Here is a 27,424-nt window from a genome sequence, read left to right on the forward strand (position 1 = left end):
AGGTCAAAGTTAAGTTTTTGACTTTTGGTCTTTTTTTCTATATGCAATAGGTCAACTATATTTGGTGTATGAAAATATGTTTTTTTTTACCTTGACCTCATTTTCATGGTTCATTGCTCAGTGTTAAGTATGTTTATCATAAACTATAAGCAATAGGTCAAATGTCTTTGTTGTATGGAAGAGTTGTAAGCTGAACATGTTTGTCTGGCATGGTTTATCTGACCTTGACCTCATTTTCATGGTTCAAGTTTTCTTGGTTAAGTCTGTTTCTTAGAAACTATATGCAATAGGTCAACTATATTTAGTGTATTGGAAGATTGTAAGGAGTACATGTATTTCTTGTTTGGTTTACATGACTTTAACCTCATTTTCTTGGATCATGTTAAGTTTATGTGATAGTTGTTATATTTCGGATTATCAACATAATATCAATGATAAGTAAAGAAGGCGAGACATTTCAGCTTGTGCACTATTGTTTAACTTTTGTTCATTTATATGTTTTGGAATTTAGTATGGCGTCCATTATTACCGAACTAGTTCACATTTTTAGTTAGGGGCAGCTGAAACCCACCTCAAGGTTCGTGATTTTATGGCTGCGTTGAAGACCCATTTGTGGCCTTCGAGTGTTATTTGCTCTTTGTTCAGGTTATTGTCTCTTTGACATTCCCCATTTCCATTCTCAATTTTTTCTAAAAGTATATATATATCAGGTATCTGATTCTTGGTGACCTACAACTAATTATGTACAAGTATGTATCAGACATCATGGATTAATGTTGAAGACCATGCTTTGACACATAATTGTTAACTTTTTGTCACGCCTTGTCGGAGTCAAAAAGCGAGACACAGGTTTGCTGTTGTCGGCCGTCTACAATGTTTTAGTTTGTGATTAGGTCTAGTTTATGGTGAACCACAAGTAACAGGTCAATCATATTTTGTATGCAGTTGTATCAGCATTGGCACATCTCATTTCCGTGGAGATTATTTGGCCCTGCCTCCTCAGTAATGGTCTATTGACTTCGAAACTTTTGCTTATTTTTACGTATAAGTTTATAATTATGTCAGTTTATGGGGAACAACATGTGGTAGGTCAATAATTTTTGGGATGCAGTTGTATAAGCATTGGCATATCTCATTTTAATGGAGATAACTTGGCTTTGCCCCTTTAAGTCATGGTCTGTTGATTTTGAATTTTTTCCTTAGTTATATCATGTATTAGTTTGTGTTTGGTCAGTTCAATGTGAACCATTAGCGGTAGGTTTGCTGTTGTCGGCCGTCAACAATGTTTTAGTTTGTGATTAGGTCTAGTTAATGGTGACCACAAGTAATAGGTCATGCAGTTGTATCAGCATTGACACATCTCATTTCCATGAAGAATATTTGGACTCGCCCCTCAGTCACAGTCTAATGACTTTGAAACTTATCTTAGTTTACATGTATTAGTTTGTGATAAGATCAGTTCAAGATGAACTGCTTCTCTTAAGTCATTGATATTTGGTATGCAAATTTATTGTTAAAGTATCGTTTCCGTGGAGATTATATAGCCCCACCCCTTTTCATGGTTCATTGACTTTGAAACTTTTACATAGTTTACAAGTTGATGTTTGTATTTAGCTTGAAGAATGACTTATAATAAGTCAGTGGTATTTGGTATGCAGTTGTATTAGCATTGGCACATCTCATTTATATGGAGATTATTTATCCATGTAACTCAGTCATAATCCATTGACTTTGAATATTTGCAGAACTTGTGTAAAATGTTAAAGTGTTGCTATTTTGATTTCAAAATTGCATAATCAAAATTACAGAAAGGCGAGACATATCTCTGTGATAACAGTTTATTATACATTGTGACTAGGATGGAAAGTTGTCTCATTGGCACTCATACCACATCTATTTATTTAATCAAAGGTACATTATGAATAAGACATCAGAATCTTGGTGACCTACAACCAATGTTATATATCAGATATCAGATTCTTAGTGACCTACAACCAATCTTATACAAGTATTATCAAGGGTAAATTATGTATCTGTCATTAGGGTCTTCATAGTGACCCACAACGAAATTCTGTACAAGTATGTATCAAATGTATATTATTATCAGATATCAGATTCTTAGTGACCTGCTATCGATTCTGTTCAAGTATGTATCAAATGTATGTTATGTATCAGATATCAGCTTCTTAGTCACCAACAATCGATTCTGTACAAGTATGTATCAAATGTATATTATTATCAGATATCAGCTTCTTAGTCACCAACAATCGATTCTGTACAAGTATGTATCAAATGTATATTATTATCAGATATCAGCTTCTTAGTCACCAACAATCGATTCTGTACAAGTATGTATCAAATGTATATTATTATCAGATATCAGCTTCTTAGTCACCAACAATCGATTCTGTACAAGTATGTATCAAATATATATTATTATCAGATTTCAGCTTCTTAGTCACCAACAATCGATTATGTACAAGTATGTATCAAATGTATATTATTATCAGATATCAGCTTCTTAGTCACCAACAATCGATTCTGTACAAGTATGTATCAAATGTATATTATTATCAGATATCAGATTCTTAGTCACCAACTATCGATTATGTACAAGTATGTATCAAATGTATATTATTATCAGATATCAGATTCTTAGTGACCTGCAAGAAATTCTGTACAAGTATAATCAAGGATAAATATGTACCGGTATCAGATATCAGCATATTGATGACATCATGTACAAGTATGTATGAAGGGTATATTTTATGTATCAGGCATCATATTCTTAGCGATCTGCAACTAATCATGTGCAAGTATGTATCAAGGATATGACATATTCCTGTATTTCGTTTGCTTGTTTACTATATGAATAAATAAAGATGTGGATTAAATGAAGATGTTGGTATTGTTGAATTCCAGTTATCTCAATTTGTTTTAGAATCTTGTGTATGAGTGTCTCAAATAGATATAACTTTTCAGCTTTTAAGAGAACAGATTGCTCGTCAAAGAGTTGGAACTTCAGATGAAGGCATTAACATCAGACATTTTCCTGCACATGAAAGGGAAGATCTTGTAAAACAACTGGAAGCATCGAGAAAAGAGGTAAAAAAATTGTAAAGTAATAAAATTCTTTGGTGAATTGTAGGTGTCATCCAAAATCACATTTTCTTATATAGGTTAAATTGCATGTTAAGAAGGAAAGATATCTAATGATTTTTTTTTGGTTGCTGGATCCAATGTCATGGTCACAGCTAAATTATTAATTCTATATACTATTCTTTAAGTCTTATGAGAAGATTAACCAGGGTTTCAGTGCATATTGCATGTATTACATGATTTGATGATTGAAAATGACTCCATCAATGCAAGTTTCAGCCTTGCTAAATTTTATTAGACAATAAAAAAAAAATGATAAAAAATTGCATATTTGAAAATGGGAATAAAAAAATTATAATAATATAGTGTTGATTTTTAAAGTCTGTCAGTATATGTCAACAGCATGTCAAAGGATATTTGTCTTCATTGAAAATGAAATATTATTTTCTGTTAACTTGAAGAAATTTACATAAAAGGTTGTTTCATGATATTGTTTAGTCAATTGTACAACTTTGGTAGGTCAAGTTGGGAACTCGGTGAAAATTTACTAATCGATTATTCGTTGGATTAACCAAGCGATACTAGAGTACTCTCTCGGGATGACATTTACAAAATGACCCTTTTTATGTATTGTAGGTCTTTATCTTAAGATCGAAAAACCCCAAGCAATATTACCTAGGACTAGAACATTTCCAAGAATTTTATACCACAGTTAATCATCTGAGCTTATTTACTACATGTATATATTATGTAATCTGTCAATAATCTAATCAAGTAATTAATTAATATCTATGGACAAATTATTACTCGAACAACAGTATTTGTAAACCCGTAAAAAACCCACCTCATTTAATGATGAACAAAGGGATGATTATTAGTACTTACTGATGCCATTAATCATTTTCTGAGGGTTGATACAGCTAGAGTACAACGAATTTGTTCTTCTTTAAAAATATTATCCTGTCAACTTTTTCTGGAACGTAGTGTTTCTCAAATTTGTAAGGTAACTAAGAGTCCTGCTGATGAAAATATGAGGGAGTGACTAAAATTAGCTAAAATTGTCAGCCTTGGGTAAATGCTCTTGTTCATATATCCTACATGTATCTGTTTGGAGGAATATTAAGTGACAGTTAAACACAAACATTCGAATCTGTTTTAATTTTTGTCGAGCCTTCAACTTTTGTCGAAAAAGTGTGACATAGCAATCTTACATTCCGTTGTCGGCGTGAGCGTCGTCGTTGGCGGCCACAAACATTCACTCTGTGGTTAAAGTTTTAAAAATTTTAATAACTTTCTTAAACTTTCCTGTATTTCTCCAAACTTGGACAGAAGCTTGTTTATGATCATAAGATAGTATCTAGAAGTAATTTTTGTTAAAAAAAAAAATCCTGTTTATCCGTATTTTACTTATAAATGGACTTCGTTTTTCTGCCAGTTAATATAACATTCACTCTATGGTTATTTTTTTTAAATTTTTTAATAACTTTCTTGAAATATCCTAGATTTGTACCAAACTTTGACAGAAGCTTGTTTTTTTCAAAAGCTATTATGCAGAAGGAAGTGTTGTAAAAATATATTTCCAGTTTTTCCGTATGTTATTCAAATATGGACTTAGTTTTCTTCAAGTTCACATTACAAGCAGTCTGCCGTTAAAGTTCTTAAAACATTAATTTCATTCATTAAATAGTCGAGACCCTGGGTTCTGTGGAACCCTTATTGATTTTTATTAATTTTGAATAATAAACAATTTCCCAGGAGGCGCTCTCAATAAAAATGAATTTGTGTTTAAACGATAGAAAGCAACATCTTTGTAACAAGAAACAGATTAGTCAAGTATAATGTTTAGTCCCCTACCTTCAAAGTCGAAGGGAACTTTAGGTTTGCACTCTGTCTGTCTGTCTGTCCGTCAGTCCATCCACCAGTCCGGCATATCAGTTTTCCATAATTCTTTTTTGATGCTTGAAGATATTGATTTGCTATTTGGTGTTTTGTTTTCTGTTTGGTTTGACAAGCTACAGGGCAAGTTCGATTTTCACGATTTTAACTTTCTCTTTATTCAATTAAAGCCCTTTCCCAGGAATAAAAATTTTGATGAAATACTTATTAATTAATTGATTTCTGTTCAAAGGGAAATAAATCATTGTTAAACTTTCCCTAGAATAAGATTTCTGATGTCATTTTTTTTTTTAACTTTCCTTAGAACTGTACTTTCAGGATATCAGCTTCTGTATAAGTATTTTAATTGCTCTGAAATTGTACCACAATGTTTAATACTACAGGTAGAAGGTTTGGGTTGATTTTGGGGGTTATGGTATCAAAGGTTTAGAAATTAGGGGCCAAAAAGGGCGTCAAAAATTGCATTTTTGTAGTTTTCAGTCAATAACTTTTTTTTATCTATTTAAATCTCTCTGAAATTATACAACAAGTTTCCATACTACAAACGGATGATTAGTGGGGTTTATGGCTCAAATTATTTAGCAATTAGGAGAAAAAAATGGGGGGAAACAAGGGTTTTTCTGTTTAAAACACAATCTAGACAATTCAAAAGCAGTGTAAGAGAGGTAAGCCAATTCTATTTAAAGAATACTGTTAAATATATGTGTTATTACCTCCCTTACATTGCCCGAAAGATATGTATTAAGAAATGATGATTGTCTTGAGATGATTAGCTGTAAATTAATATTTAGACATGTTAGAAGTTACTATTAATCAATATTGATTATAACCATGACTATGTTATTTTATATTTTAATATTTTATGATGTATTTAGGCCACACCAATTTAATATCTTGTTCTACGGATTTTTGGACTCCAAAAATTGGGGCGAGCGAGCGATTTGAAAATTTTAATAAAAAAATATTTAATTTGCAAATTTTTGAGGCGAAGCTTAAAAAGTAAAGGCGAGCGATTATAATTTTTTTTTGTAAACATAAAATAGAAGGTTTTGACTATATTAAAACTTGATTTATCACTTGTATCTTGACATTTTTAAATTGATGAAGTATTTTTTCCCTGTTCAACAAGAAATAATTGAATAATTAAATCTGGTCTGTGTATGTGTGACTGACTATGAGACAATTCTCCATCCAAGTCATAATCAGGTTCAGAACAACCCCTTAATGTTAAACCAATCACTTTAACAGTTTAATATTATTCAAAATAAGTGGACTCATCCCTCTTTTAGAAAAGTTTTTAAATATATAATGTATTTCTCCTCTTTTTGAGTAATTCTAAGTTGTCAAATGTTTTGTATAGTAGCAGTGTACAAATCCTTAGTATTTCTATTTTCTTTTCTACAACAGACTGAACAGTAAACATGGTAAAATGACCCCTTCAAGGCCCTTGTCTAAGGAAGGGTTGGTCCCAACCTGATAATAACAAACATAGGTCAAAGTACGGCCTTTTACACAGTGCTGATATCAGTGCTTTGATCAAGACCAACCAGCAAGCTATAAGGGACCACAACTTAGTATTGTACACAATTCGAACAGGAAAACCAACGATCTAAATTATATTTCCAAACGGGAAAATACCAATGAACCACATCAACAAACGATTAAAGCTGAACGACAGGTCTCTGAATCAACCAGGACAGGTGCACAAAACTGCAGCGGGTATGGCCGTCACCATACCTTACAATTGCAGTTGAAGGCAAATCCTTCAGAAGTTCTTTGAACTTTATTTTAACAACGAACATTTTTTTTATAGGGAATATAAGTTAGGGGTAAAGAAACCAACGTTTTGTTCTGTACTGGTATTTCTATTTATATCAGAGCACTCCCGATTGGAATTAATTGGTTTCATGCTGAAACAAATATTCTCGAAGATATTTACAGTGTTGTGGGGGTGCTAATAGGTTTAAAATCGTCATATAAAGGCTAGACTGTGATTTAAACAAAACAAATGTTGAGATCTTTATATAATATTTACAAAAAAACGGTGCGGGAAATGGACATGATTTCATTTCCGGATGCGGGAAGCGGGAATATAATGAAAATTGAAAAAATCTGTTTTGAAAAAAATAGGTGCGGGCGGGTCCGTCGAACAAGGAATCAAATTGGTGTGGCCTTATGAGTAGTTATTGTTTCAAACTCTTTTTGAGGGGATTAATTTTCAACATCATACTATTGTTCAAAAGCAAAAAATATTTTTAGGTTCATTAGACCACATTCATTCTGTGTCAGAAAGCTATGCTGTGTCAACTATTAATCACAAATCAAATTGAGAGCTGTATCAAGCTTGTATGTTGTGTCCATACTTGCCCCAAATATTCAGGGTTTGACCTCTGCGGTCGTATAAAGCTGCGCCCTGCGGAGCACCTGGTTTAACTTTCCCTAGAATTAGATTTTTGATAAAATACTAATCAATTACTGGATTTCTGTTCAAAGGGAAATAAGTCATTTTTTTTAAAGATTTGTAAAAGATATTGTAATAAGATAAATCACATTTTGGAGTTTTTCCCTTTTCTGTAGTATATTGTTGGAAGATCTTAGTGGTAGGTATATGTTTGTTATTTTGTGTAGTTTACATCATAACAAGTTTAAGATCAAGTTAGAATTTCGTTCCACTACAATGAATTTTTAACCGGTAGGGGACTATGTAGCATATTTACCTGACGATATCAGTATATTGGTATTTAGTCAAATCTTAACCGGAATTTGTGACACAATAAGAATACTAAAATTTATAGAATATAATCAACATGTCGAAATATTTAGGCTTGAAATAAATTTATTTTTGGATAATTTAATGCAAGCACACGAGATGCATAGTGTCTTATACCATCACAGGTTTGTAATGTTTAACAACCGTATTATATCAGTGTGTAAACACGTTAATTAATTTATGAGCTTTGAAAGTCAAGTAGACCGAGAATTTTTCTGAGTAAGTGTTAATTAATTCAAAACAAAAACAGTACACCATAGCCACCACTTTATTCCAGAAGCTTCTAACTGATGCCGAATTCTAGAGTGTAAAATTGGGACCTTCCCCAAACAATTAAAACTTTTCTAAAAAAAGACTATAAATGAAAATAGAACTATATCATTTTCCCATATAAATGATTGAATGTTAGGAAGATTGACCAGAGTTATCTTACTTTAATCACAGAGAGGGGAAAGCAAACAATTTTTAATTTAAGCCTAATTAACATTAAAACAATTTTGGACTTACAAATAAAGTTACCTTAATGAAATATAAGGACTATGTTAGCTAAATCTATTAATAAGGTCTTTCAACTTTTCTGTGGAAAGAACTATTGTTTTTCTTCTGATTATTATTAGGTCTTTCCACTTTTCTGTGGAAAGACCTATTGTTTTTCTTCTGATTATTTTATTTTATTTTTTTTTCTTCCGCCTAATTTTGTTCTTGCGATAAACATTTGTTTCGCAATATGTCGCTTAGATATTTTGTATATGATATCGAACAGTTTATGCGCTTTTGCAATTTACCCTGCGTAAACGAATACTTTTTTTTGTAGGAGTTATCTCCCCAAACACTGTTTTCCTTGTTAGCGCATCTCCTTCGCAACCGTAAAAGATTGACAAATTTATTTTACAAAATTGTTCGTTATATCCTTCGCATGATTTGTCCTATTTTGACCGAAGCGATATGACCGCTCCATATGAGAGTTATTTCCCCTTATGCATCTGATATAAGTTAAATGAATTTCTATCTTATAAATCATAAGTGATAGAGACCTAGGATCTTTTGATTTGAGGTCCTTGGTCCAAAAAAATGAAAATTAGGTCAAGGTCAAAGGTCAAGGTCATATTCTGATTTTTGAATTTGGCTTATTTTCTCTTATATCCAAAGACTGTATAAGATATCAACAAATTATTTTTACTAAATTGTTAGTTGCGACATGTCGTAAGATGTAAATTTTGATTGCAAGCGTACGTTGAATGTAAAAGGGAGTTTTCTCCCCTCTTGTATGTAAAAATACGCGTTTGGTGATATAACTCATTAACTAAATATAATTAAGACCTATGGTCTTTTGATTTGAGGTCCTTGGTTTATGACCTTGAAATTGATCTCAAGGTCATAGCTTAATTTGACGTTCTAGATTTTGACCTTTGCTTTTATTCTATATGTATACATGATAAAGATATACAACTTTTAGAAAAAGGTATCAAACCATTTAACCTTGAAAAAAACCAACCGGAAGTGACCTTTTGTAAACCGGAAGTAGCTATTTTTTTGAACTTTATTTATATAAAAGTATATAGAACCAGATATTTTTGGAATCAGTGTCAAGTAAATATTCAAATATAATCGGAAGTAACATTTTTCAAACCGGAAGTAACAAATTATCTCCCTTATTTAAAAAAAAATGTATGGAAACAATATATTTTTGGAATCAGTTTACTAGGATCTATCATTTGACGATTGAAATGACATTTTAAACTTAGTTTCACAACTTTTCATATCAAAATACATTGTTTTGATGGAAAGACCTTCAATTGTTCTCTGAACAATTGGTTTTTAATTTTTTTCTTTTTTTCTTCTGCCTAATTTTGTTCTTGCGATAAATATTTGTTTTTCGCAATATGTTGCTCAGATATTTGGTATATGATATCTAACAGTTTATGCACTTTTGAAATTTACCCTGTGTAACCGTATACTCTTCTTTGTAGGAGTTATCTCCCCAAACACTGTTTTCATTGTGTCCACTACTCCTTCGCAACCATAAAAAATTACGACAAATTTATTTTATAAAATTGCTCATTATATCCTTTGCATGATTTGTCCTATTTTGACCGAAACAATATGAATGCTCCATATGCGAGTTATTTCCCCTTATGCATTTGATATAAGTGATATGCATTTCTATCTTGTGAACCATAAGTGATAGAGACCTAGGATCTTTTGATTTGATGTCATTGGTAAAAAAAAAATGAAAATTAGGTCAAGGTAAAAGGTCAAGGTCATATTCTAATTTTTGAATTTGGCTTATTTTGACTTATTCCCAAAAAATGTATAAGATATCAACAAATTATTTTTACTAAATTGACAGTTGAGACATGTCTTAACGAGTAAATTTTGATAGCTAGGGAATGTTGAACATAAAAGGGATTTTTCTCCCCTCTAATATTTAAAAATATGCGTATTGTGATATAACTCATTAACCAAATATAATTAAGACCTATGGTCTTTTGATTTGAGGTCCTTGGTTTATGACCTTGAAATTGATCTCAAGGTCATAGCTTAATTTGAAGTTCTAGACTTTGACCTTTGCTTTTACCTCATATGTAAACATGATAAAGTCATTAGACTTTTGGCAAAATGTATCAAACCATTTAAACCTTAAAAAACAACCGAAAGTGACCTTCTGTAAACTGGAATTAGCTATTTTTTGTACTTTATTAATATAAAAGTATATAGAACCAGATATTTTTGGAATCAGTGTCAAGTAAATATTCAAATAGTGTCGGAAGTAACATTTTTCAAACCAGAAGTAACAAATTATCTCCCTTATTCAAAAAATATTGTAAAGAAACCATATATTTTTTGGAATCAGCGTACAATAAGCTATCATTTGACAATTGAAAAAGATATTTTAAATCTAATTTTACTACTTTCATATTTGAATACATGTTTTTTTTTTGGTGGAAAGACCTTCAATTGTTCTCTGAACAATTGGTTTTTAATTTTTATTAGATATTATGAATTCTAATGACAATAGAGAAACATGCTAGACTATGTATTTACCATGCAATACTCACAGAATGCTTTTTATGCCCCACCTACGATAGAAGAGAGGCATTATGTTTTCTCGTCAGTGCCTCCGTTCGTTCGTATGTGCGTCCGTTCGTCTGTTCGTCCGTTCGTCCGTCTGTTTGTCCGTTCGCTTCAGGTTAAAGTTTTTGGTCAAGGTAGTTTTTGAAGAAGTCAAAGTTACATCAACTTGAAACTTAGTACACATGTTACCTATGATATGATCTTTCTAATTTTAATTCCAAATTAAAGTTTTGACCCCAATTTCATGGTCCACTGAACATAGAAAAAGATAGTGCAAGTGGGGCATTCGTTTACTATTGACAGATTCTTGTTGTAATTGATGCTCGGTACTACCAAGCGATACTCGAGTAATCTTTGACATCCCTAGTACAAATGTGTTTGATGGCCTTTCAATTCATGAGTTGTAAATGATACTATTCCCTAAAAAACCTTACAGGATATAACATCCTTGTCAAATATCACTAGCAACATGAAATATTATTAAATCTCATTTTAGATTAATCAGTTAGAAAGAGATCTTCAACAAGTGATAGATGAAAAAGAAGAATTAGTTATTGAAAGGGTGGCATATAAAAGTAAATATGACAGACTGAACCAGGAACTCAATTACATTCTAAAAGGAGATGAGAACAGAATTGTTGATATAGATGCACTTGGTATGGAAAACAAGTAAGTTAGTTTAAACTGTACAAAGAGATATAAAGTAACTTTGATTGATATTTTAATCAATTAGTTCTTTTATCACTTTTTACATGACAAAATCAATAAAAGGAGGAGGTATATAATAAGAGTCAACCTCTGTCCTATGAAATTTTAAAAAATAATGAAATTCTTCGATCCTTCCAATTTCATAAAAGTTAACCTAATCACATAAATGATGATGTAACTTGTTTGGCTTATATATGAACTCTCTGTTTGTATCCCTTTTCATGGAATCTGAGATTCTTCAATATGAATCTTTATTTAAACTTGAAACCTAACTACAATTATGTTATAATTCATAACTTCAAGCGATCATAAATTATTTACAAAAATAAACTCAACACCTTTGTATGGGATCAGCTCGCCTGACCGTGTGCAGCAAAGATTTAATTTTAAAAAAGACAAATGCAAAATACTAAATATTAATATGTTACTGTCTGCCTAGACCGCTGCAGGTAACGAACACAAAAACCAATCTACAAAGATAAAAGCAATTTTCATTATGTACTCAAAGACATAGTATGAATCAACATAAAGATTCTGGTTTTTTACACACATTATTCACAATAAACAAAATTAACATAACAAAAAAACATCAAGTCGATTGAGAGGGTGGGAAACTTTACTGCACCACAAGCGAACCTCGATTGACAATATCTTAAATTTGCACAACTGCCGAAAGTATAGCACAAACTATTTGAATTGACCTTATTCAAATATTCAGTTCTAAATGAAAAACATTTAACCTGTTATATACTTTCAACACCTGTATAGTTATAAACAAATACACGTGGTAATGATTACATATTGGTGTACGTAACTTTGATAAATATATTTATTTACTCTGTGGTTAAATGTTTTTGAAATTTTAAAAACTTTCTTAAACTATCCTGGATGTGAACTTAACTTGGACAAAAACTTGTTTATGATCTTTAGATGGTATCTAGAAGGAAATTTTGTAAAATAAAAAAATCCTGTTTATACGTTTTTTACATTTTCTGCCAGTTATCATTAAGCCTTCCACGACGGAGGTTGCACATTTAGATGTAGGTCAACAAAAAATAAAATCAAACTTATGAAGTAAATCATAAAATTTAATCGCATTACTGATTTAAAGTTACTGTTAAAAAAACATGTAAACTAATTATGTTTTTTTAAGATGCTGCCCCCGGGCGAGTTGAGAGACAAGTTCTAATTGATTTTATGTTTTTAGATTTAACAATAGCAATCAATATACTGGACAATTGATCTGTCTAATTAGCTACTACGACGACAATTTTTAATTAAAACAAAACTATCTAATGATTTCAATACAAATTTATATCAAATCTACAAAAATTGAAAAAAGTCCGGTTAACCGGTTAGCGATTTTGTTATTCGGTATTCGGTCGTTCGACCGGTTAACCGGTTAACCGGTTAATCGTTGACATCACTAGTATTTACAAAGTGCAACCTTTACAATATGTCCTTTTATGTCTTACTACATTATAAGATTTGCTCATAGTTGAAGGTCTTACAGTAACCTATAGTTGCTTTCATTTAGGCATTTCGTCTCTTGTTGATAAATGTCTGATTGACAATCTTTACCACATCTTTTCATGTTTATCTAATTATATTTGTAGGTATTTACAAGAGAGCTTAAAGCAGATGGCAGAGGAAAAATCAATGGCTATGGCAACAGTTTCTAAATATAAGGTTTTGTAATTGATAATATATAAAAAAGAAATGAAAAGGCAATAGGAACAAAAGATTTAAGTCTGTTCAACAGATTCCCAGACCGCAAACACCTGACAAACAGTTGCCCGTTGTTTTCTAGATAGAATCATTTACTAAGGATCCGAAATATTAAAAAAAATCTTGCAATTTTTATGTTCAACATGAATGACTGTATGAGGGATGACATCTCATTGCATTAATCACCTATTTATATTTTAGGTTTTTTTCACAAATTTGCTTTCGTAATGAATTAAGTTAGCTTTTTTGTTTTTACTCATTAAAAACAGCTAATTTTAACAAAGTTAATTACAATGTTGTAAGTTTTCTATGAAAATAATGTTAAAAAAGTAGAATAATTAATAAGTTCAGCTAATTTCAAAGATCAAAATTTATAATTATAATGACATAGGATAATTTATGCATAATGTATTCCTTTTGTTTAGATAAGCACCCTTATTACAGGTTATAAACTGTTATCAACAGAGTATAATTTATAATGGTTCATTCCCTCTATTCCCACTTTTTATACGACCGCAATATTTTTGCGGTTGTATATTGGTATGTCGTTGGCATCGTAATCGTAGTTGTCAACTTCTGAAGACATTTGGTTTTCGCACTATAACTTAAGGATAAGTAAATAGAAATCTATAAAATTTAAACACAAGGTTTATGACAACAAAAGGAAGGTTGGGATTGATTTTGGAGGTTTTGGTCCCAACAGTTTCAGAATTAGGGGCCAAAAAAATAAGCATTTTTCTTGGTTTTCGCACAATAACTCTAGTATAAGTAAATAGAAATCTATGAAATTTTAACAAAAGGTTTAAGCCCACAAAAGGAAGATTTGGATTGATTTTGGGAGTTTTTGTACCAACAGTTAAGGAATTAAGGGCTAAAAAAGGGCCCAAATAAGCATTTTTTTTGGTTTTTCGCACAATAACTAGTATAAATAAATAGAAATCTATGAAATTTAAACACGAGGTATATGACCACAAAAGGAAGATTGGGATTGATTTTGGGAGTTTTGGTTCCAACAGTTTAGGAATTAGGGGCCAAAAGGGTCCAAAATTATATTTTGTTTGATTTCATCAAAAAATGAACTATGGGGGTTCTTTGATATGCCGAATCTTACCGTGTATTTAAATTCTTAATTTTTGGTCCCGTTTTCAAATTGGTCCATATTAAGGTCCAAAGGGTCCAAAATTAAACTTAGTTTGATTTTAACAAAAATTAAATTCTTGGGGTTCTTTGATATGCTGAATCTAAACATGTACTTAGTTTTTTTTATTATGGGCCCAGTTTTCAAGTTGGTCAAAATTGGGGTCCAAAATTAAACTTTGTTTGATTTCAACAAAAATTGAATATATAGGGTTTTTTGATATGCTGAATCTTTAGGATATTCGGGCTCGGTTATCAAATTGGTCCACAGTGAGGTCTTAAGGGTCCAAAATTGAACTTTATTTGATTTCATAAAAAATTGAATTCTTGGGGTTCTTTGATATACTGAATCTAACCATGTATTTAGATTTTGGATATTGGAATACCACAAAGGGATGGTAAGAATTGTCTTTGGGAGTTATGGCTCAAACCATTAAGGAATAAGGTGCAATAAAAGGGTGAAAAGGGTTTCCAGGTTAATGGACAATTACTTAAGTACAAAACATAATTTAAAAGCAGTGTAAGGTTAGTAATTGAAACTCATTTGAAAATCTCACCTAAACTGCTTTTAAATTATGTACATTGGAAATTTGCTTTATTAACACTTTATTATTGATAAATTCCATTGAGTTTGCCAATAACTTAAGTTTAATGATCTTCATTGGAAATTTGCCAATATGAAATGTTGCTGATGAAGCTTTTTAGCTCACCTGGCCCAAAGGGTTATTATCTTGAATAATATTATAGATAGAGATTAACAGTAAACAGCAATAATGTTCAGCAAAGTAAGATTTACAAATAAGTCAACACAACCGATATGGTCAGTTGACCCCTTAAAGAATTATTGCCCTTTATAGTAATTTTTTTAACATTTTTCCTAAATTTTGTTAGATTTTCAGAAAATATTTTCCACTGTAATCACTGGGCCAAGTTCATTATAGATAGAGATAATTGTAGCAACAATACAAACACATCACCATCATCAAAACACAATTTTGTTATTAATTTATCTGTGTCCATTGTTTAATATGCACATAGACCTTCTTCTTCATCTTCTTCTTCTTCGTCTCCTTCTTCTTCATTTGAAGGAAATTTTGTCGTTTTTTAGCTCACCTTCGGGCCAGGTGAGCTTTTCCCATCACTTGGCGTCTGGCGTCCGTCGTCGTCCGGCGTCCGTCGTCGTCCGGCGTCCGTCGTCGTCCGGCGTCCGTCGTCGTCTGGCGTCCGTCGTCGTCCGGCGTCCGTCGTTGTTGTTAACTTTTACAAAAATCTCGCCTTTTGTAGTCAATTTTTAACAATTTTTCGTAAATCTTAGTAATCTTTTACAAAAATCTTCTCCTCTGAAACTACTGTGCCAAATTAAACCAAACTTTGCCACAATCATCATTGGGGTATCTAGTATAAAAAATGTGTTCGGTGACCCGGTCAACCAACCAAGATGGCCGTCATGGCTAAAAATAGAACATTGGGGTAAAATGCAGTTTTTGGCTTATAACTCAAAAACCAAAGCGTTTAGAGCAAATCTGACTGTATAAAATTGTTTATCAGGTCAAGATCTATCTGCCTCTAAATTTTCAGATGAATTGGACAACCTGTTGTTGGGTTGCTGCCCCTAAATGGGTAATTTTAAGGAAATTTTGCTGTTTTTAGTAATTATCTTGAATACTATTATAGATAGAGATAACCTGTAAACAGCAATAATGTTCAGAAAAGTAAGATTTAAAAATAAGTTAACATGACTGAAATGGTCAATTGACTCCCTAAGCAGTTATTGTCCTTTATAGTCAATTTTTAACAATTTTCATAAAATTTGTAAATTTTTACTAACATTTTCCACTGAAACTACTGGGCCAAGTTCATTACAGATAAAGATAATTGTAAGCAGCAAGAAAGTTCAGTAAAGTAAGATGTACAAACACATCACTATCACCAAAACACAATTTTGTCATGAATCTATCTGCTTCTTTTGTTTAATATTCACATATATATACCAAGGTGAGCGACACAGGCTCTTTAGAGCCTCTAGTTGTTATTATCTTGAATATTATTATAGATAGAGATAAACTGTAAACAGCAACAATGTACAACAAAGTAAGACCTAAAAATAAGTCAACATGACCAAATGGTCAATTGACTCCCTAAGGAGTTATTGTCCTTTATAGTCAATTTTTAACAATTTTCATAAAATTTGTATGAATTTTAACTAACATTTTCCACTGAAACTACTAGGTCAGTTCAATATAGATAGAAATAATTGTAAGCAGCCAGAACGTTCAGTAAAGTAAGATGTACAAACACATCACCATCACCAAAACACAATTTTGTCATGAATTCAAATGCGTCCTTTGTATAATATTCACATAGACCAAGGTGAGCGACACAGGCTCTTTATAACCTCTAGTTCGTAAATCTCAGCAATCTTTTTTGTTTGCCTGGGCGATGTTGCACCTTAAACCGATAAGTATTCAAAATTTCCAGCCATCTGGCCATTTGACCTTCAGGGTTTTTAAATACAAAAAGCCATGTAAGGGCACCATAATCTGTTCGTACCAAAAAATTGATCCCATACAGATAAAGGTGAAATTGCTTTAAATTTAAAATAATAGCAAACAGTTATCTTCTGGTATCACAGTATTGTCGCTGAACAACAGATTCTTTGCCATCGTGAATTTGGGAAAGTCCGGCTCCAATGCCGAAACCGCTGGCAAATGTGTCTAAGATAAATGTTTTTGACATGTCTGGATAACCTAATATACGGCATGATATAAGAGCATTTTTCAGTTCCTGAAAAGCCATTTTGCATTCGTCAATCCATTCAAATAAACAATTTTTCTCAGTCAGTTAATGTAAAGGTCGTGGTATAATAGCAAAATTTGAATAAATTTACGGTAATAAGAACAAGTGCCAAGAAACATCTGTAATTGTTTTGGGTATAGGCCATTTTAACACTATCAATTTTATCAGGATCAGCTGCAATTCCTTCATGCGAGACAATATGTCCAAGGAAAGAAACTTTATTTTGAAAAAAGAACATTTTTAGGGGCAACCTTAACTGACCTTGTGCTACAATACGATCTAGAACATCTCCAAGTCTAGTCAAATGAGATTCAAAGTAATCTGAAAATACAATATCAGCATTGTATATTAAACAGGTTTCCCCATTTTAGTCCTGCTAAAGTATATTCCATGAGTCTCTGAAAAGTAGCAACACCATTACATAAACTCATCGGCATTACATTGAAATGAAACAACCCTTTGTTACTTGTAAATGCGTTATTTCCTTATCTTTTTCGTCAATTTCTACCTGCCAAGAGAGGTCTATGACACTCAGCCATTGCATCCTCTTAGAACATCTAACGCATCACCAATGCGAATCAAGGGGTAGGAATCATGAATAGTTATATTATTCAAAGGACGAAAATCAATGCATATTCTTGTACTACCGTCCCTCTTCTTTGTAACTGGTACAATGCATGATACCCAAGGACTTTTCGAAGGCTCAATGACCCCACAGCCGAGAAGTCTTTGGATTTCATCATTTACCTCATCTCGCTTAGAGAGTGGTTGACGACGAGGTGCTTGTTTAATAGGCTTTGCATTTCCCGTGCTAATTCTGTGCTTGGTAGCGCTAGCCCTTCCCCAAATCACTTTTGTTTTTAGAAAACGTGTCGTATTTTCTTTAAAGTTTATCTAATTGACTTTTTTGGTCCTCATTCAAAAGTTCACTACTTCTTTCTCGTAAGTCTGTCAAATGAGTGGGCATTTCTTTTGATTTGTCAAAAGAAGTTAAGTTCATCAGTTTATTTATATCAGCATGAGCTGAGTCAAAATTAACCTCGACTGCGTCACATATAGCAACATATATGTCCGGTTGAATTATTTGCTCAAAGTCAGTAATGATGGCCATTCTTATTGGTATTTGGCCGCAACTCGGATCTACCTACTGATTTTGCAATTAATAAATTATCAGTGTGCTTTGAAGGTAAAGATTGTGTCATGGCATTCATTATACTACTAGCATCTCCTTTTATAGCACACTGGGTAATTACTTCCGTATTTGGAGGAATAGTCATTTTTTCCGTAATAAAAACCTTGAACACATAGACTATTTGACTCTCTTTAATACAATGGATATAATTTTGGCCTATAATGAGTACACTTTTTCCAGTTCGAGAGTGCATTCATTCGTATTGATGCAAAAAGTCATATCCAATGAATACTGGTACAGCGATATTAGCTATTGTAAATTTATGGGTAACTTTGAAATGTCCTATCTGAAGAGGTAAGTATACATAACATAATGTATTTATAAAACTCCCGTCGGATATTTAAAACAAAGTTTTTTATAATTTTTCTTTATTTCAGGTCTCAAGGGGGCTCCTGGGTACAAATCAATTTTTCAAATATTTCATTTTAATGCAAAAAAAATGGTATTTTTGCACCAAAGGGAGATAATTTGGAGCTTTTTCAATGATTTAAACATTTTAAAAATCATCTTGGGCCAAACCGAATCGATTTTTTGGGTTGATTTTTGTACCTTATCTGTTATCAAAAGGTTAAAACTAATAGTGTAATAAATAAAATTTGTAATGAAAAAATAAAGGTTTAATTTTTTGCTGAAATTTTTGTACCCACGAGCCACCTTAATTCAGAAGGTATCATATTATATTTTCTAGGATGCAAGATACAAAAAGTTGACCCAGTGTCAACTAAACAATTTTTATTAATTTCCAAAAATAAACATTTAATGAACAAACTTTCTGGTTTATTAGTCTAAGTAATATGTATAGACCTTGCGGGTAATTGACTCATTTAAATTAGTCGCTGGTGATCGGTCCCCATCTCCAGCACTTAAATGTTCCCGAATTCATAGAGTTATTATCAGTTTGTGTCCCTTGAGTATATCTAGTACTTATAAAAGTAGAGTTTTGTTGTATTTTTCCTGATTTTACACAGTTGTGTTTCTTGTCCCATTCAAGTTTCCTACACTCCCGTTTCATGTGACTCTTTTTTTTCCACAATAGAAACAAGTAATTACTTTGTCTGAATTCTGGGTGATAAAACTGAGGGTTTATATCTGATCACTTATTTGAGAAAGTCAAGTAACCAACTCGTCTTTAGATTCATCAGTGTTCTCTATCTTACATAACCCTTGTTTTGGGTTATCGATTCGTTTTTTATCTAGAGTAAATGCTTCATATTCAACCCCAAATCGTATGCAATCCTCAATGGGATTTGGTTCCCTTTGAAAAATGGAAAGCTGAATTTTGGAGTCATTTAATGCCCTTACAAAACAGTCTTTTCCCAACTGATTTCTTATGTCTACACTGCAGTGGGATAAGCTAAACGTGTTATTCTTCTAATATGTTGTGCCATCTCTGGCAAAGTTTGACCAGATTTTCTATAATATGAGTTCATTTGAACTTTATACATATTTTGGGGTTTACTGGTTCGAACCGAGTCGTCAAGGCAGAAACCAAGTAAGTATTGTCAAACCTTTTTATCTAACCTGGCCCAAAGGGCCAAGTGAGCTTTTCTCATCACTTGTCGTCCTTCGTCCGTCGTTAGCTTTTACAAAAATCTTCTCCTCTGAAACTACTGGGCCAAATTTAAACAAACTTGGCCACAATCATCATTGGGGTATCTTATTTGAAAAAAAAGAGTCCGGTGACCCGGCCAACCATCCAAGATGGCCGCCATGGCTAAAAATAGAACATAGGGGTGAAATGCAGTTTTTGGCTTATAACTAAAAAAAAAAAGCATTTAGAGCAAATCTGACATGGGGTAAAATTGTTTATCAGGTCAAGATCTATCTGCCCTGAAATTTTCAGATGAACTGGACAACCTGTTGATAGGTTGCTGTCCCTCAATTGGTTATTTTAAGGAAATTTTGCTGGTTTTGGTTATTTTCTTGAATATTATTATAGATAGAGATAAACTGTAAACAGCAATAATGTTCAGCAAAGTAAGATTAACAAATAAGTCAACATGACCAAAATGGGCAGTTGACCCCTTAAGGAGTTATTGCTCTTTATAGTCAGTTTTTATACGACTGTCTTTTAGACGGGACGTATTATGGTATACCATTGTCCGTCCTTCCGTCCGTCCGTCGTCCACACTTCTGACAATAACTCAAAAACACTTTCACTAATTACCATGAAACTTTTAGTGAATTGTTTATATCTATTGTCGTAAGCTCCCTTTCGTTTTTTTTTAATTTCAGATTTTAAGTTTTGGATTTATTCATAAAAAGGGGGGGATTTTCAACACTTCGGACAATAACAATAACTCAAAAAGGCTTTAACCAATGTCCATGAAACTTTGGTGAATTGTTTATATCTATTGATGTAAGCTCCCTTTCAATTTTTATAAATTTCAGATTTTACATTTCCGTGTTATGAATTTTTATACTTTAAAAAGGGGGGATTTTCCAATTTTGGGACAATAACTAACACTTTGACAAAATTTTATGCAACTTTGATAAATTGTTTTTATCTATTGATTTTTATAGATTTTAGATTTTACGTTTTCTTAAGTAATGATTTTTTATACTTAAAAAAGGGGGATTTTATGCAACTTTGGTGAAACTTTGGTGAATATATTAATGTAACATCCCTATTGATTTGTATAAATTTCAGATTTTACATCAACTATACCAATTTCGTAAGATTTTACATTTTATGCTGTCTTATTAAAAAAAAATCGAAAACAGACCGAATTCATTTAAAGCATAAAAGACAAGTTAAAAAAGCAACGGGCGTATCATGCGCTAAAACGCAGCCTTTTATTAACCATTTTTCATAAATTTTAGTAATCTCTTAGAAAAATCTTCTCCTCTCAAACTACTGGACCAAATTTTACCAAACTTGGCCACAATCATCATTGGGGTATCTTGTTTGAAAAATGTGTCCAGTGACTCGGGCAATAACTCAAAAACCAAAGCATTTAGAGCAAATCTGACAGTAGGTTAAATTGTTAATCAGGTCAAGATCGATCTGCCCTGGAATTTTCAGATGAATCGGATAACTGGTTGTTTGATTGCTGCCTCTGAAATGGTTATTTTCAGGAATTTTTGCTGTTTTTTTGTATTATCTTGAATATTATTATAGATAGAGATAAACTGTTAAAAGCAATAATATACAGCAAAATAAGACGTAAAAATAAGTCAACATAACTAAAATGGTCAATTGACCCCTAAGGAGTTATTGCCCTTGATGGTCAATTTTTAACAATTTTCATAAAACATCTTCCACTGAAACTAACTGGGCCAAGTTCATTATAGATGGAGATAATTGTAAGCTGGAAGAATTTTCAGTAAAGTAAGATCAACAAAGACATCAATATCACCAAAACACAATTTTGTCATGAATCTGTGTCCTTTGTTAGATATTCACATAGACCAAGGTGAGCGACACAGGCTCTTTTAAGGCTCTATTTTAGTAACAATCACTCGAGCAACCCCCTCCCTTTAATTAGTGGCAAGCTCATATGCTTGAGTATAATCATCCCAATTGTTAACAGCGGCAACCATTTCAAACTGTACAAGATAATCTTGCCAGCCAGTATTTCCGTCAAATGTTGGCGGTTTCTTTGCCTTAGATATATTCGAATGTGGAACTGGATGGCTAGACGTGTTACTATTAATTGGAAACATTGGGTAGGAGCTAACATTATTAGTGCCATTCCCCACTATTATGTTCCTTCTATCCACCTTGACAGTTCTTAACCCCCCAACACGCGTGTTAGGATGCGCCTTCCATGGAGAGTTAATACTGGGCATCTTGCATTGATCACTCTGACCGCGGAGACTATTTTGTCTATTTTCATTTATAAGACTATCTCCACCTCCACAGGGTAACCCAAAAGACAATTGACGATGACTTTCATCCGATTGACTCTCCAATAAACCCATTATCCTCCTCTCTGCCTCCCTATGTTTAAACAATTCTTGTTGCAATTTTTGACTATTTAAACTTTCATCAGTGTGTGCCAATGAAGTTTCAGATGAAATACCTTGCTGACTTTCTGAATTTATTACCCGCATTTGAACCTCATCCGAAGGTGTCATATCTGAAATATGTGTGTTATTTATGTTGTAGTCTATGTCCCTTCTTAATGCGGGGTGTCGTGAAGACGCTCCCAATGTTGTAGCCATGACATCAATTTGTGTACTTGATTGATCAAACATTACAAAGCTGGGCTGCCGAGAGCTGTTTGTATTGCACATAATAAATTGTAAAAAAGAAATATATTTTTTTTCCAGCCGATTTTTTACCTTTGTAATTTAAAAGGTTCCCCACATTGGCCACCAATGTAACGTTTTCCACGTTACGACTGGAAATTATAATACGGTGAATTTATTAAGCCTGTTTTAGGCAACAATGACAAGCTCTTTCTCACAACGTTAAATGCTCTGGGCAAGCAGCTATTGCAAATGTAAATGATCAAGACAGAATAAATAAATGAAATATGTATTATCTCAGTATCAACATGATTAGCAAAAAAAAGATTCAATTCAATAATATATATACAAAGTTTTTGGAAGTTTATTCTCCCGTCTATAAATATATCAGTATACATAAACGGGCTTAACAATTTACGACAGTTTTAAAAGACGTCATGTGACGGTGTGTGGCTTTAGTATAAATACTTATAGTAATTAAATGATTGAGTCATTTATTCTTTGTCTTAATAGCCATGACTCTTTCAAAATGTAATAAGTCTTTTATTTATGCATTTATAAGGTCTTTTTAAAGACCTAATAAAATTAACGGTACCAATTTTCTTGCACCAGATGCGCATTTCGACAATACATGTCTCTTCAGTGATGCTCGTGGCCAAAATATTTGAAATCCAAAGCTTATATAAAGTATGCTTGTATGATTTGTTATAATCACCTTGAAACTTTGAGTGTAATATACTGCATACGTAACTTTAGTACATAAATCTGGTGACAAATGTAACCCAAGCAACTACAGAGGAATTTCTTTAATCAACTGTATATCCAAATTATTTAGTAGCATCTTAAATCAAAGAATGATTAAAACTATGGAAAAAAAAATTAACTAATGCCCAATTTGGATTTAGAGTTAATCATAGAACTGCAGACAGTGTATTTATCCTTAAAACTTTGATTAATAAATATATTCATAAAAATAAAAGAAAACATTTTGTCTGTTTTGTAGATCTTAAAAAGGCTTTTGATTCCCTTTGGAGAATTGGAATGCTTTATAAATTAGCTAAAACGGGTGTAGGGAAACATATGTTTGAAATAATAAAACAACAGTTTATTCATACTGAAGCATCTTTAAAATATAATGATAAACATTCTAGATTCTTTCCCATTGACCGAGGAGTAAAACAAGGGGACAGTATTAGTCGCACACTCTTCAATTTATTTATTAATGATATAGTTGAAAATTTTGACCATAAAGGTTCAACACCCTTGAGAATATTAAATTCTGATGTAGGAAGTCTTTTGTTTGCCGATGACCTTATAATTTTATCGGAAAGTAAAGAAGGTCTTCAAAATAGCTTAAATAACTTATCAAATTACTGTGAAAAATGGCAATTTTGTCTAAATACTAAAAAAACAAAAACAATGATCATTGAACAAAGAACTACAAATTTGGAACCATACATTGTAAGGTTCAATAATGAAAAAAATGATAACGTTACTGAATATAAATTTCTGGGCACTCTGATAAAAAATAACGGAAATTTAAATGCAAGTTTAACAGATTTAGCCAAAAAAGCTAGGCAAGCTCTGTTTTCATTAAAAACACATGCAGCCTGTTTGGGAAATTTCCCTGTTAATGTATCCTGTAATCTTTTTGATTCTCTTATAAAACCAATTTTAACATATAATGCTGAAATATCATACATGGATACATATCAATCTTAATATAGAGCAAAAGGCAGATTAAAATCTCAAAACAAAGATATAGATAATTTCCAATATTTGGATAAGACTCCCTTCGAAAAGGTTCATGTTAATTTCTGTAAATATATTCTAGGTACTAAAAAAACATCTGCTAATTTAGGTGTTAAAGCTGAACTTGGTAGACAACCAATAGAAAAATATATAAAAACACAAGCAATTCTTTATTGGGCTAGATTAAATACTGAAAACATAAACCCGTTACTAAAAGAAAGTTATACATTAAGTAAACACCTTGATTCACAAGGAGTTTATACTTGGTTCACTTTTATAAAAGACTCAACACAAGAAATGAATATTGATACACAAAAAGTAATGTCCTGTCAAAACATGGAACAAGTTAACAAATTAAAGACTTGGATTAAGAATATTACAAGTAAATTTTATACAGAACTATTGGAAAATAAAATAAATAGTTTGAACGAAAATAACAAACTTTTTCTCTACAAAAATATTAAAGTCAAACAAGACCAAGAATTTTATCTTAAATATCAAAACTTTGAAACTAGACGTTTATTTACAAAAAACAGAATTAGTGACCATAATTTGCTCATTGAAAAGGGCAGATATCTAAAAATAGGAGCTAACATTATTAGTGCCATTCCCCACTATTATGTTCCTTCTATCTGGAGTAGTCATGGTGTCTACACATCTGTTTCTGTCCACCTTGACAGTTCTTAACCGCCCAACACGCGTGTTAGGATGCGCCTTCCATGGAGAGTTAATACTGGGCATCTTGCATTGATCACTCTGACCGCGGAGACTATTTTGTCTATTTTCATTTATAAGACTATCTCCACCTCCACAGGGTAACCCAAAAGACAATTGACGATGACTTTCATCCGATTGACTCTCCAATAAACCCATTATCCTCCTCTCTGCCTCCCTATGTTTAAACAATTCTTGTTGCAATTTTTGACTATTTAAACTTTCATCAGTGTGTGCCAATGATGTTTCAGATGAAATACCTTGCTGACTTTCTGAATTTATTACCCGCATTTGAACCTCATCCGAAGGTGTCATATCTGAAATATGTGTGTTATTTATGTTGTAGTCTATGTCCCTTCTTAATGCGGGGTGTCGTGAAGACGCTCCCAATGTTGTAGCCATGACATCACTTTGTGTACTTGATTGATCAAACATTACAAAGCTGGGCTGCCGAGAGCTGTTTGTATTGCACATAATAAATTGTAAAAAAGAAATATATTTTTTTTCCAGCCGATTTTTTACCTTTTTAATTTAAAAGGTTCCCCACATTGGCCACCAATGTAACGTTTTCCACGTTACGACTGGAAATTATAATACGGTGAATTTATTAAGCCTGTTTTAGGCAACAATGACAAGCTCTTTCTCACAACGTTAAATGCTCTGGGCAAGCAGCTATTGCAAATGTAAATGATCAAGACAGAATAAATAAATGAAATATGTATTATCTCAGTATCAACATGATTAGCAAAAAAAAGATTCAATTCAATAATATATATACAAAGTTTTTGGAAGTTTATTCTCCCGTCTATAAATATATCAGTATACATAAACGGGCTTAACAATTTACGACAGTCTTAAAAGACGTCATGTGACGGTGTGTGGCTTTAGTATAAATACTTATAGTAATTAAATGATTGAGTCATTTATTCTTTGTCTTAATAGCCATGACTCTTTCAAAATGTAATAAGTCTTTTATTTATGCATTTATAAGGTCTTTTTAAAGACCTAATAAAATTAACGGTACCAATTTTCTTGCACCAGATGCGCATTTCGACAATACATGTCTCTTCAGTGATGCTCGTGGCCAAAATATTTGAAATCCAAAGCTTATATAAAGTATGCTTGTATGATTTGTTATAATCACCTTGAAACTTTGAGTGTAATATACTGCATACGTAACTTTAGTACATAAATCTGGTGACAAATGTAACCCAAGCAACTACAGAGGAATTTCTTTAATCAACTGTATATCCAAATTATTTAGTAGCATCTTAAATCAAAGAATGATTAAAACTATGGAAAAAAAATTAACTAATGCCCAATTTGGATTTAGAGTTAATCATAGAACTGCAGACAGTGTATTTATCCTTAAAACTTTGATTAATAAATATATTCATAAAAATAAAAGAAAACATTTTGTCTGTTTTGTAGATCTTAAAAAGGCTTTTGATTCCCTTTGGAGAATTGGAATGCTTTATAAATTAGCTAAAATGGGTGTAGGGAAACATATGTTTGAAATAATAAAACAACAGTTTATTCATACTGAAGCATCTTTAAAATATAATGATAAACATTCTAGATTCTTTCCCATTGACCGAGGAGTAAAACAAGGGGACAGTATTAGTCGCACACTCTTCAATTTATTTATTAATGATATAGTTGAATATTTTGACCATAAAGGTTCAACACCCTTGAGAATATTAAATTCTGATGTAGGAAGTCTTTTGTTTGCCTTTAATAAACAAGTCTTTTGTTTGCCGATGACCTTATAATTTTATCTGAAAGTAAAGAAGGTCTTCAAAATAGCTTAAATAACTTATCAAATTACTGTGAAAAATGGCAATTATGTCTAAATACTAAAAAAACAAAAACAATGATCATTGAACAAAGAACTACAAATTTGGAACCATACATTGTAAGGTTCAATAATGAAAAAAATGATAACGTTACTGAATATAAATTTCTGGGCACTCTGATAAAAAATAACGGAAATTTAAATGCAAGTTTAACAGATTTAGCCAAAAAAGCTAGGAAAGCTCTGTTTTCATTAAAAACACATGCAGCCTGTTTGGGAAATTTCCCTGTTAATGTAATCTGTAATCTTTTTGATTCTCTTATAAAACCAATTTTAACATATAATGCTGAAATATCATACATGGATACATATCAATCTTAATATAGAGCAAAAGGCAGATTAAAATCTCAAAACAAAGATATAGATAATTTCCAATATTTGGATAAGACTCCCTTCGAAAAGGTTCATGTTAATTTCTGTAAATATATTCTAGGTACTAAAAAAACATCTGCTAATTTAGGTGTTAAAGCTGAACTTGGTAGACAACCAATAGAAAAATATATAAAAA

General features: G+C 32.0%; 1 protein-coding gene across 1 annotated transcript in view; it reads left to right on the forward strand.

Annotated features, from left to right (window-relative positions):
- Positions 1-27,424, forward strand: part of LOC134721343 (coiled-coil domain-containing protein 149-B-like) — a 163,469-nt gene that overhangs the window by 80,752 nt on the left and 55,293 nt on the right. The window contains exons 5-7 of the mRNA XM_063584284.1: positions 2,983-3,105; positions 11,337-11,509; positions 13,165-13,237. Coding sequence (XP_063440354.1) covers positions 2,983-3,105; positions 11,337-11,509; positions 13,165-13,237 — 369 coding nt within the window. The remainder of the gene's footprint in view (positions 1-2,982; positions 3,106-11,336; positions 11,510-13,164; positions 13,238-27,424) is intronic.

Source organism: Mytilus trossulus, chromosome 6 (assembly GCF_036588685.1).
Source record: "Mytilus trossulus isolate FHL-02 chromosome 6, PNRI_Mtr1.1.1.hap1, whole genome shotgun sequence".
Lineage (NCBI taxonomy): Eukaryota > Metazoa > Mollusca > Bivalvia > Mytilida > Mytilidae > Mytilus > Mytilus trossulus.